At 47.4% G+C, this 13,150-nt stretch overlaps 1 protein-coding gene across 1 annotated transcript in view; it reads left to right on the top strand.

Moving 5' to 3' along the window:
- SLC25A13 (solute carrier family 25 member 13) overlaps positions 1–13,150 on the top strand; it is an 82,554-nt gene that overhangs the window by 26,081 nt on the left and 43,323 nt on the right. Inside the window, exon 3 of the mRNA XM_074195359.1 lies at positions 2,658–2,800. Coding sequence (XP_074051460.1) covers positions 2,658–2,800 — 143 coding nt within the window. The remainder of the gene's footprint in view (positions 1–2,657; positions 2,801–13,150) is intronic.

Here is a 13,150-nt window from a genome sequence, read left to right as displayed (position 1 = left end):
ACCTTGTTATCAAGTATTTTATCATCCATTCAGGGAAAATGCCAGCTATTCAGGCATGTAATTTGGAATTTGAGGGTGCTAGAGGGGAATGGAAGGGCTTCTTGGAGGAGGTGGCCCTTGAACAGAGTTTGAAAAGTCATTAGAGACCTATTACAAAGATCTGTAGGTGTGATTGATGCATCTGAGTTGAATAGCTCAGAGAGAGTATGGGGTGGAGGGGAAGATAGCTAGTGAATCAGACCCAGGATGGAGCCTTTAGATGCACCCCAGACAAGGAAGTAGGATAGGTGTGATGATCCACTAAAGTCTCCTGGAGAGAGGGAGAAGGAAAGACTGAAGATGGGGAGGTTGGCTATATTGGGTTTCGCAGAGACACAGAATGCATGCAGCCACTGGGAGATTCATGGTGACCATCACTTGGACAGCTCCAAGCATTGAGGAGGGGAATATGAAGAATTAGAGATCCTGAATGGTATGTAGACAGCCTGGCCCAGCCTAGAGCCCCCTGTCAGTCTCTTCCATGCCTGCTCCCCACCTCCACCCCCCCAGCTTCGTCCTGGAACCTCCACTGAGCAATCACCCTGGCCAGCCAGACTGCCTTCAAACCTACTAGACTGCCCAGAGAGCTTAGAGGAGAGGTTTTCTCCCCTCATTTGGCTAGTGTCCAGTAAACATCTAATAAATGTTTGAACTTTCTCTTGAGAGTCTGACAGTGAGGAGAGAGAGCACTGTAAAGAGACTTTGTAGTAGAGATCATTGGGCTCAAGGGAAGTTACTTACAGTGGGAAGAAGTCAGCGTGTGCTTGTCAGGAATAGGGAAGGAAGTGTGGAGAGCTTGAGAGCCAGGGCACAAGAGAGAGAAGCAGATAATGGGGAGCTTCAGAGTGGGAAGAGCTGGAGCACCTGCTTTGGTAAGCACAGATAAGCCAAAGAGTCTGTGGGGAATGGGACTCTGATGCCTCCCACCCCCAGAGAGGAGTGAACTCAAGTTGACCTGGGCCAGGCATTGTGGCAGGGAAGGGGCTTGGGTGATCTGTGATTGACTTTGGGAGATGTTTTCCAGTGGCAGTTGTTAATATTCTCATCATCCTGTCTGTTCCTTTGTTCTGAAAAGCCTTTGTTTGTGAGGGCCTTATGTTTTTAGTCATTAACACCTCCCCTCCCCATCCCACCCCATGCAAGAATGGAGGAGGGAAGGTAGGTGCTGATGTGACCAGGACTGCCAGAGGGGCCTTCCACTAGAAAGTCTTAGCTTTCACCCCATAGAAGAGGCAAGCTTCCAGTCACAGAATGGAGGCCTTCCTGGCTGACCTGGGAGGAGGAGGGGCAGGGCCAGGGCCAGGGCCAGGGCCAGGGCTGACCACATCTCCCATCTAGGTCTTGGGAAGTAGATTGGAAACTGAAGAGGCCAAGAAGACACTTGGAGTCTCATGGCAACCTGGCATGACCAGACCACAGAATTGGTCTCAGAACTAGATTCTGCCCCTCCTGCCTGTCTTCTGTGGGGTTAATGGTCAGAAGGCTGGCTCTGGATATATTGTGCATGTTATTATTGATCCCCTCAATATTTTGCTTTGCAAGGAAGTCAGTACAACTTGGCCTGGGTCATTATATACAGGAAAAACAGGACACAACAAAAACAATCCAGCAACTGCTGGGTTTTTCCAGAAAGCCTCATCTCTCCTCCCCATACCAAGCAGGATATGTTTTTTTGTCTTCTGAGAGTTTTGTCTGAGCACTTCAGTCTTGGAGTTCCTCTGGGTGGCTCCTAGAAGGTTAGATAGGAGGGTTGGGGGTTTAACAATCATTTTCTAAATGGAATTGGGCAAATCTGAAGATTGGATTTCAGGTGTTTGGGAGCATGACTAGCTGGTGGTGGCACTGCTGGCAGCCTGGGCTATGGGCTTCTCACATGAGTCTTAAACAGGAACAGAAAACTGATGCTTTTAAATAGAGATTTTTCCTTGAATGATTTAGCTTGTCTTGAACTGACCAGCACAAACCTGTGTTCTTTTATCCTTAAGGCTAGAGATTGGAATCATGAGCAGAAGGTGTGGGAGAGCTCAGGGTTCCTCTATGTTTCCTGAGTGTCTGCTCACACAGCACTTCTTTGGGGAATTGGGTTGGTGGAGGGGACTGCTGGGAAAAGGACCCTTAGATTTCCCAGCCCTCTCCAAGGGCTCCCCCAGTGGACTTGGAAGCTGTCCTCCTTCCTAAGAGACTCAGCACTGCAGGTTTTCTGATTCTTCCGGGGTTGGTAGAGCTGGAGCAGGGGGCAGGGAGGCAGGGGGGATGTCACCTTGGCCATACTTTCCAGTAAGGTTGTCTTTGGCACACAGTAGGTATCCACCCACCCCCAACCCAGGGGAGCCTGTCCTGGGTGGCTCATGGCTCTAGTGGATGCAGCACCACTTTGTCATCTTTTTTATCTCAATACCTCAGCTTTCCTCCATTTGCTTTTCTGCTGAACTTTGACCAGCAGTGAGCTTGATGGACATACGAGCCTGTTTCTCCTCTGTGTACAAAGAAAGGCATGGGACCATTGATGCCTCTTCTGGGGCTGGGATGCTTTGAGGAGTTTCTCATTTTTCCCTTTACAGATGCAATCATTCCTTTTGAGATCAAGTCAAATACATCAAGTGTTTTTTTTTTAACAGTATGCAAGTGTTGAAAAAAATGGCGAATTTTTCATGTCTCCAAATGACTTTGTCAACCGGTACCTGAATATTTTTGGAGATTGTCAGCCCAACCCCGAGACTGTGGAGCTCCTAGGAAGTGTGGTGGACCAGACAAAGGATGGGTATGTCCACTCTGTTTCACTGGGAAATGAGCTCAAAGAACTTTTCCTGTTGATGGGGCTGGGACATTATCTTTTCACTTTGAGCAATTAAGTTATTTGAAAGGATATCCATTATGCTTTCTTTGGTTGTCACGTCCAAATTAGGAAAAATCCTGGCAAATGAAATGGCTTTTCCTAGGGTAGCTGGTAGACTGGGAGCATGGCTGGCTGTCTCTAGGTTCCACATCTTTTCACTGAGTGGCTGCAGCAGCCTTCTGCACATCATCTGGTCCTCAGTTGGCCCTGCCAGCATGGCTCCTCACCGACTCTAACCCTAACCCTAACCCTAGCCCACAATTCATCCTTTGGTTGGTCTTGATCACAAGACTCCCAGCCTGGAAAGAAGTAACACTGTCTGGGCCCCAGAGCCTCACTTCACACCAGACCACACTGCCTAGAGAACCTTGCTGGGTTTTGGCTGGAGAGAGCTGCTGAGGGATGGGAGGGGGTTTGGAAGAGCCAGCTCTTTGTAAAGCCTAGTGGATGCTGAGTCCAGGAGCTCTTCTATCTACCAGCAATGTTACTGGGCAGGACCCTTTGTCTTCTCTATGTCAGTCAGGTACAATGATGGCATGTCCATAGCTTTGGAGATGAGCTGGCTCTGTTGGCTCTTGGGCTGAGCTTTCTGCAGGCTTTTCTTCTTTCCCTTCTCCTTCCTTTCTCTTCTTCTCCTCTCCTCTTCTTCCATATCATTTCTCTGGATTGTGAGGCTGCTGGCTCCCTTGGTCAGACTTCCATCCAATCAGTCTCAGTCAGTTCCAAGCTCCTCCGGCAGTGTGCAGTGTTGTTTTCTCATCTTTATGCTCTTATGTGAGCACAACCCATTATAAAGTGGGGTTGGCTTTGACCCTGCTACTGACCTGTGGACAGAAGATTCCCAAGACTCCTTTCCTCTGTGTCAAGATAGTTTTACTTCCGGACGGTGCCCTGAAATGTCATAGAGGAACCCCCATTTGGACATCATAGGTGTCCGCAGTGGAATCAGAAAGGACAGGGCTATGGACCTCCAAAGACAAGCACCAGAGGGTGTGATCCAGGGGCCCAGTCACTTAGTGCCTTAACATTCAATACCTGAAAGAAGCATCCCAATGCCATTAGAGGCTGGTAAAAACACATGCTGATAAATTCCCTGAAGCCTCCCTGTGGCCAATGTGAAGGAGCTCAGCCCTAACAGACATTCTACTTCTGAGAAGGGCTCCAAAGGCTGCCTGAGACCCCCAAAGGAGGGATCCCCAGCATAAGAGGGAAAAGACAGTTGTATCAGATGGAAGTCCCCAGCAATAGGGGTTGAAGGGAGAGCATTTCAGAGACAGTCCAGGGATTAATTTAGTCCAGTTCATGAAGGGGAGAGTTCACAGGAGCTCAGGATAGGAAGGACGCAGAATTTTACATTGGCTCCTGAAGGCAGTAGGGGCCACTGCAGTTTATTGCATGGGGATGTGGTCAGCATATGCTGGTAAGTGGAGAGACCCACCAGAGCGGGGCTATTGCAGCAGTCTAGGCAGGAGGCAATGAAGACCATTCTGTCTATGCTGCCCTTTATCCCTGGACCTGGTTTGGACTTTGATAGGCCAACCCTTCTGGTACCCTTGGCAATAAGTGGGAAGAATGAGAATGAAGGGTGTTTGGATGTGTTGAGGAAACTGAATTGCCCAAAAAGGGGATTGGTGATGTGGGTCATTAGATCTGCAGAGAGATGATGATGATGATGATGATGATGGAAGCCATTCAAGGTGAGGTCACCAAGTGAATAGTATGATGGAAGAAGAAGAGGGCCTTCTGTGGGTCTGCCTTGGATGAAGAGCAGCTGGGACAAGGCAGCAATCAGACTGATGGGGGCTCATTAGGGTAGGCCCTGTACCCTCTAGGCTCATTCCCAGGCCAATTGTGGACCAGTGGTTGGAGGCAGAGGCTTATTCAGACTATTGGAAGCCATCAGGGTTTTCCCTACAATTTGACTGAGTGGACTGGACTCAGTGCTTATGGGATGTGCCCTGGCATTCCTGAATCTGCCCAAATTCCTCCCTCTTGCATTTTCTACAGGGACTCACCTCTGCTCCTGTCATTGCTCAGGCACCCACCCAGCCCCCTCCCCTTGTTCCTGGCTTACCATTTCAATGGAGCCCTGACTCCCTTGGCCTCTTTTCTTCCCCCTAGTCCAGCTCTCCAGGCTGTGCTGGGGTGTGCGCTGGACCTTTCACTTTGCCCCAGCTCCCCTCCCACTGTCTTCGCTATCTCCTCCAGTCATGAGTCAGCTGAGCATCTATCAAATGCCTTTTGTGGAGGAGAGGAATGCAGATGCTAAGAATTCAGACTGGAAAAGAAAGGTCACCCCTGCCCTCTGGGAGCTTCCCTCTTGTGAGGGAGAGGATGATGGACAGAGTACCAAGCCAAAGACCCGGAGAGTGTCTGTTCAGAGCTGCCTCTTCAGATAGCCCCAGCCCTCTCTCCTTCTTCCCCACTCCTCTTCCTCTCCCTCTTCTCTCTCTTGCCCCACTTCAGACTGGGTTTCTGAGCAGCGACTTCACTCTTGCTAAATCCCAGAGCCTTTTCTCAGTCTTCTTCCTTTGTGACCTGAGCAGCAAGCAGTGTTGCCCTTCCTTTTTCTATAGGGTCTCTCTTGAGTGTTCTTGGTTATTTTTGAAATTCTGTTTTATTTTCAGTTATGAATTCTCTTCCTTCCTCTCCCCCTCTCCTCCCCACTCCCCCATACCCTGTTGCAGATATGTAGAGGTTGTACAAAATAAATTCCCAAGTTAGTCATGTCAGGAAGAGAGGAGGAAAAAAGAGGGAGGAAGGGAGGGAAAGAGGTCAGAGAGGAGAAAAAATATGCTTCAGCCTTCCCTCTGCCTCCTTCCTATCTGAACTTGGGGGTGGGCAGTGTGCTCCTCAGTTCCAAGGTCCTTCACAGTTTCATTGTCCAGGGCTCTGTGTTCGGCTTTGCATCAGTTCATGGAAGTCTTCCAGAGGTTTTCAGAAGCCTGCTTATCATTTCTTCTAGCACAGTAGCCATCCATTCCAAGGGCAGGGGAGAGAGGGGTAAGCCTGGAGTCAGGAAGGCTACCTGAGGGCAGCTTGGACCCTCCTCAAATGGGGTCAGGAAAGTCAGACCCGCAGCTTGTCCTGCCCTTCCATGTATATTGGCTGACCCTTTCATTTCCACTTCTTTGCCACCCCAGGAAGAGCCATTTGGTAGCCCTGTTCATCTGGGTCCTCATCTTTCCTCTCTTAGCTCTCATTCTCTCCAGAGTACCATGCTGCCCACTTTGTGTGTGTCCAGGCCCAGCATATGCTTAGGTGGAACACTGTTGCTCTTTGCAGCAAGAACTTTTGAGGCTCTAGAAAGGTGACCTTCTGAAATTATCTTTCAAAGTGGGTAGTTACTCTGACTAGTCCTATCTGGCTGTGGTGTGAGGGGCTGAGACCTGGGGGGGAGAGCAGGGCAAAGAATCCAAGAAAAAGGATATTATTTATTTTTATAGTTTCTTACACACTGGCTTTTCCTTATAAGGGAAAAATTGTCTTTTTGTCTAATTTTCTTTTTTTCTTTTAAGTGATTTTTGTCTAAATGAGTAATTTTTTTCTAAATTCTAAGATAAATGTAAATATTATGTTCTTGATGATGAAATTATTTGTATATATCTATTTTCACCTTGAAGTTGTGTGAATGGAATCTAGGCATTGCCCTATGGTGAGTGCTAATAAGGCTCCCAATTGGCGCCACTTTAAGAGTATTAGGAGGCTATGGATCCTGCTGAAAGGCAATAATCGATGGATTTGCAGTAATTCAATGCAGGGAATTCCCTCACCTTGCTAATTAGTGGAAGCTTTAACATGTTAGACATGAGTCTAAGATACTTAAAATTCTGAAATTGTAGGATTCATGGGAGCTTTGATTTTGGGGGTTGGGGGGAATCTTCATGGGGGAAGGTTGGATTTCCAACCTGGCCATCCAGCTTTTCAGTTAAGCCATCAACACAAAAATCCTCTCTATCCGTTCTTAGTGAATCAGGGATCTGTTTCTTCTTTTCTCTCAAGATGCCTAGTTCACCTCCTTTCTTTGGGTAGTTACTTTGTGCTAATATTGTGTGTCTGAAACCTGGAGAGAGAGTGGCAGGGCAACGGGCTTCCTCGGCAAGGTGATGAGATGCCATCACTTGCCTTTGGGCTCCAAAAACCTCTTCAGCATCTCATTCTTCAGGGGTTTGAACAGTTCTGGCCAGCCCCTCATTGGGAGCAGTGGTGGGTCCCCTTGCTTTTTGCTCTGAAGCCCTAACAAGAAAAGGGAGACCCCCCCCCCCCTTCCCCAGTTGGGGCATTCTCCCTCAGGATGTGGAAAGAAGAGCACTGTATGTCACTAAATCCTTTATATCCCTCCTACCATATCTGTCAGCGGTCTGCCACAAGCATACATTAATCCCCTATAGTATATCTGGGCCTGTGCTGGGCTGGAGATCGAGAAGGGCAAAAGCAGTCCCTGCCCATGGTCAAATTGCAGATGAGGAGAGATTGGGGGTCCTCGGAAAGCCATTAGATTTGGGAGGGCTGTAGAAAGGTCCTCATAGAAGGTGGGGCAGGGTTCCAGGAATGGGGCCTCTCAGTGAAAATGGGGGGAGCTAAAAGATGGCACAAGTAGCATATTCCTGGGAACCCTAGGCCTTCAGGTAGAAGAGGGGCCCACGAACACCAGACAGGAAGCTTCACATTTTATAAAGAGCCAGAGAAATATTGAAGAAGTTTCTGTTAGACATATTGTTCATCCCCACCAGGCTTTCCTCAGGGTAAAGGAACGAGCCCTCTTAAACCATCTGAGAGTGGGCCATATGAGCACCTGAGCCCTGTTCTGGCTCCATTGGGTCATAACTCTTGGGGCTTTTGGACAGTCTCCCAGTGTGATCTGCTCTTTGAGGGACTGGCCTCTCTGCTCATCTGGCCCAGAGCCCTCTGTTGACCATCAGAGGAGATGCCATCTCATCAAGTTGACATTCCCCTAGGGCTGACCTCCACCCCTCTCTCCTAGCATCTCTTTAGAGGGGGGACCCTCAAATCTACTATTCTTTGCACACAATTTTGCTATCTTCTCCTTTCTATCCTCTGAAATAGCTGCCATGTCGCTGGCAGAAGAGTTTCTAAAATGAGCACCATTGTCTCCATCAGGAATAGCAAACTCAAGAGAGCAAACTGGGGCTCTTTGTGTGTGTGGGGGGAAAGGGGGACGGCTGGACCCTGAGCCTTGGCTCCTCTGCTCTGCCTCTATCTCCTTGGTGCTCCCTCTGGACAGGGAGAGGGAGTGGCTATTGGTCCCGCAGGGCTTTTGGTACCCCATACAATTACCACAAGCATTTGGAAAACTGGTTGCTGACTCCTTTGATTTCAGACCTTAGTGGGAGTTAGTTCATAGCCTAAACTTTACCCAAAAGTCATCTTTCCTAGTCTGATGCTTTCCATAAATGTGGATGGGACAATTTGTTTTCAGCAGCGAGGAGTGACTGAACCCTGAACAGTTTTTTGCTGATGTTGAGTCACTGGGTGAGATGGTCTTTAGTAAGTTAGGGTCTTTGTTAGCACCAAGGGTAAGTTCTTGCAATGAGCTCTGCATCAGATCATCGGGCTCTTCTCCAGTTTTCTTTCTTCTTTTCCTCCAGTTACTTTCCTTCCACCATTCCCCAGTTGATGGGTACTCTCCTGCCCTAACAGAACTCTTATCTGTATTTTGCACGTTGGGGTCTTTTCCCTCCTTGGATCTCTTAGAGTTATGGGCTGAGTTTACTGTTGGTTTCTGTGACCTGGTTCTGGCCGTGTGCTCCTCTCTGTCATCTTTGCTGATCCCAGAAATGTCTTCATCTATATTTCTCTTCTCTTCAGTGATTTAGAGTATCTAGAGGTAGTCCACAGCTTTCATGTTGGAAACAGCCTCTGCTTGTTCTGTGACCACTTATCCCCTGGAGAACAACATTCTTCTGCATTGGATCAGTTCTTTCTACATCTTGAACGTCAGACCTTGTTCACAGAAATCTGCTTTGGAAATTTCCCCCCAAAACTCACTTCTCTAACTTGTCTTACTTGGATTGAATAGCTGAATGTGGACTGGGGAACAGACCAGGTCCTGGGCTCTCCTGGAACCTCCTGCCTTTGGCCCTGTCTTCTGCTGAATTGCAGAATAGTCTTTAATGTTGAAAAGGATCCGAGACCTAGAAGATTTCAGTGTTTTGAGGAGTAACCGTGAATTTGGGACCCTTCAAAATTCTGAGGTTGAAGCTTCCTACCTTACATAATCAGCATTTGTGAGTGCTTGTCTCCCAGAGGGGAAAAATATGGAGAATAGTAAATTCTACTTCTCCATTCGTTTTCCTGAAAATTTCTTTATATTAATAACCTAAGGATCAGCTTATTCCATGTGGCTAAAATTACTTGTAAATAAAAATGTATTGAAAATAATGCCATTTTCTAAGACTTTTTACTAAGGTGAGTTTGGTGTTTTGGGGAATGCAAATGAAATGCATAAAAACAAATCTTAAGAAATAGACAGTTTGGGCTCATTTCTATTTCTGGAATTTTCCTATAAATCTAAATTGACCAGATATGGCTAAGAAACTGCCTTTAGCTTCAACTTCTTTTAAAAAATGCTATCTAAGGTATATTGATCTCTGTTTTCTTGTTTTAATAAATGTAGCAGGTGATAAGTAGTTCTATTTTTCTTTGATTTAGGATTTTGTAGTACTTGGTCATTATTCTGATGGAATTTTCATCCAAAGCTTTAAGTGTGGGATATGACTTGTACCTACCAAGCAGATGGCTGTGGGGGGGTGTCACTGTTTCTCATTTTATCACTGAAACATACACATGTATTAAAAATGAGCAAATCAGACTCTTCAGAGATAATGCTCTGAGAGTCTATCATATGCCACCCCTTGGGCTTGAGCCTGGCCCCCTCCAAGTGCTTTCAGTCTGATGGTCCTGGGAATAGAGCTCAGGATTGCAGAGTTATGGAGCATGACTGAAGGATTCTTCCCTCTGTACATACTGTCCCTCTCTCTCTGGCTCTGCCTCCTCTCGTGCCCTTTGACCTTCTGCCTTCTGGCCTTGTCCCCTGACAGCAGCGGCCCTCTCCACACAACTCTTAGTTGCCATACATCATGGTGCACACCTGTCCTCTCTCTTCAGATGAGGTTTCTTTTGGTTCTTTTCCTGCCATTCCTAGTACCCCCTTGCCCTGTGGCTGCTCACGTGGACTCATCCTCTTCCTCCAGGCTTCTTGGAAGCCCTCATGTGGTCAAATAAGCATTATCTTCTGTGTGTCCAACCCATCTTTCCCCTTCAGCTAGTCCAGTGACCCCAATCACCTATTGGATGTATTCAGAAAAACAGAACAGATCAGAGATTTCTCAAATTGGACGTTTCTGAACAGAATTCCTCTCTGTCTTCCTCCTCCCCACACTCAGCCTTGCCTGGTCTGGCCTTGGTGTCGGAGTAGCCTTGGATGAATGGATCTGAGTACCTGCTACATCTTGAGGTTCCCTCTCCTTGGTTTCTCTTGAAGCTTTCTTCCTCCCTACCCAGCCCCTGCTCTCCCCTGGCTCTCCAGCCTCTGCACTGGTCTCCAGCTGGGTACTCCAGCCATCCTCTGCACCACTGCTAAAAAGCTGATCTGATGGTGGATCAGCCTACCCAGCAAATGCTAGTGGCTTTCTGCTGCCTCTGGAATCCAGGGATCCCTTCTCTTACTTGTCCAGTCTCATTGCTTACACACTTTGATCCACCTTTCTGTTCGTCTCAAGAGACCCTCCATCTCTCAACTCTCTGTGCCTTTGTACTGGCTGTGCCCAAGCTTGGAATACCTTCTCCTCCTCTTCTTCCTTTGACTCCTTCCTCCTTTTGGGGTAGTCTGTCCTGATGAACACAGGTTGTTCTCTTTTGATTTGTTTGGTGCTTAGATCTCCCTCCCCCTGCCTTGTATCCCCAGAGCTAAGCATGGGCCTGTTACCTTGCAGGTGCATAATTACTTGTAGGTCAATTGACAGGGATTTTGCATTTAATATTGTAATTCTAAGCCTCCCCCGCCCCCCAGTTTATGGTTGTACCAAAAAAATGAGTGGCTTTGAAGTTTCTGCTGGGGCCGGGGATGGACCTCCACTCACCAGCCTGGGGAGGGACCTCCATCTCAGGCCTCTTTTCTTGGGGCTTCACCTGGGCTCTGCCTTTCTGCATTGAATTCAAAATGATGGATGCTGAGATATTTGTTTGCCTGGGTTGGATGTTAGGAGTGACCTCTAATGAAATTCTGCACAGGTTTAGGCTAAGCCAGGAGAAAAATGTGTTGCCTGGGCAACCCTGGCCCAGCCTGGCCCTCCCCCAGCCGGGATGCAGGAATGGCGGCCGCTGCAGGGCTGCAGGCGGGGGCCGGGGGCTGGCATTATTGCAGCATCTTGGAACAGAAAGCGCCGCCTGCCCGGCCGCCCGGGTAATTGACTGTGAAAAATCCCTCCTCACTTAGTGTATTGTGCACTCATAATAGGAGTAAATGAAGACATGACTGTGGGAGAGCCTAGCTGTTGGGAAGCCTTTGTAGACTCTGCTATTCAGGGAGCCCAACTACACAGAGAAGAAAATAGCTGGTTTAATTAGCATGTAAAAATGGGGTTAATTTGAATTCAGCTGGCCCAGGCGGTCGGCTGCCAGGGCGGCTCCGGCCTTGGTGCTTTCGGAGCTAATCGTGAAGATGCTGGAATCATCTCATGGACCAGGGGCATTTTTGACATTAGCTGGCCCAATCTGGATTTGCCAAGGGTTTGTTGTGAGGGACGGCAATACCTGGGGAGTTTGAAATGTGCAAAACTTAGAATTGGATGTGCATATCTCAGTTGAAAGAAAATGTAAACTTTCTTCAGTCCTCAGTTGCTGTTTCTAACAAGTGATCCAATTTTATTTTGATTTCATCTATTATGTTTTATTTAAAAGGGAGGGTATAAATTGATGGGATGATGATTATTGATTCAACTTCACATCTTGGCCTCTGCACCATGTTTCAATTTATTTGACTTAGAAGGAGATTCTGCCATTTGAAAAAAGTAATTTTGTCAAAAACTATCCATACTCCCCCATACCCCTTAAATCTAAGAACAAAGTAGATAATGTGGCCATCTGCTCCAAGTGCCCAGAGAAAAGGATCTTCCCTGGGCAATCAGACTATTGATAGAACTCAAGTGAAGGGCACTTGGGAGCTCTCTTAGGGAGAATCAAAGGAACAATCCCCCCCAACTAGCCAGGCAGGCTTTGGGCTGGGTTGGCTTTCTTTCTTTCCATCCTATTTAAAGGAAACTAGTAATGGCACAATTAATGGTTTAATTGGGTTAGGCATTTACCCAGGTCACTTAATTGATAATCAGCAAATTGCACCTCCAGGCTCTTGGAGCCTGCTTTTCTGGGTCTCTCATCTTCCTTTTATCCTTATAATTGTTCCTAATTTTGTAGAGCCTGCCTGGTAGCTTTGGGGCCTATGGAGGTAGCTATGCCTTTCCTTTTCCCTGATTCCCATCGGGATTAGGGTGTATCTCTCCTCTCTTCTTGTGTTCTCCTCCTCCTCCTCCTCCTCCTCCTCCTCCTCCTCCTCCTCTCACCCCTTTGTTCTTGTCTTGCTGCCTTGCTGGCAGCTCTCATATTACAGCACATTTGGAAAATGGCTTCTTTGAAATTTGGAAGGTATTTTTCTTTTTATTCACTTGTTTTGATAAATGAAACACAATCACAATTTGAGTTTTCACAGCAAGGACAGCTTCTCAGATGATAAGATTGAGAAAAGAGGGAAGAAATGCCTGGGGTAGACTGTAGAAGGCTATGGACACCGTCTCAGAACCAAGTTTTAAAATACATAAGATATAATCCAAAGGCTGACCAAAGAAGCCAGTTATACCAAAATAGAGTTTTCAATATTTTAAAAAATGGCCCAGTTATGATCTAGGCCCCAAGAATTGACAGGAAAGTGCTGGAACCCACAGGGTTTAGGGGCTGAACTTCATTGAGGGTCCTTCTAGACTGGAGTGTCTATCAGCTGCCTCCTCCCTTTGGTGAGACTCCATGGGAAGGGTCACCTTCTGGAGCTGAGTTCCAGGCACCAGTCTGCCGGGAGTCCATGGGGGTGAGGGCCTGTCCTGTATCCACATGCAGGATTCCTTCAAATAGCACTGGGAAAGGGATCCCACTTTTCATCAAAAGTACTTGGGGTTCCTTTCCACTCATTCAGATTTGAAAGCTTGAGTCCAAGAGAGCAGACTGAGGAGAGACGAGGTGAAGGGAATGTGTCCTGTGGGTCAG

Source organism: Macrotis lagotis, chromosome 7, assembly GCF_037893015.1.
Source record: "Macrotis lagotis isolate mMagLag1 chromosome 7, bilby.v1.9.chrom.fasta, whole genome shotgun sequence".
Taxonomy (NCBI): domain Eukaryota; kingdom Metazoa; phylum Chordata; class Mammalia; order Peramelemorphia; family Peramelidae; genus Macrotis; species Macrotis lagotis.
The sequence above is the reverse complement of the archived record's forward strand: the minus strand, read 5'-3'. Positions and strand labels throughout refer to the sequence as shown.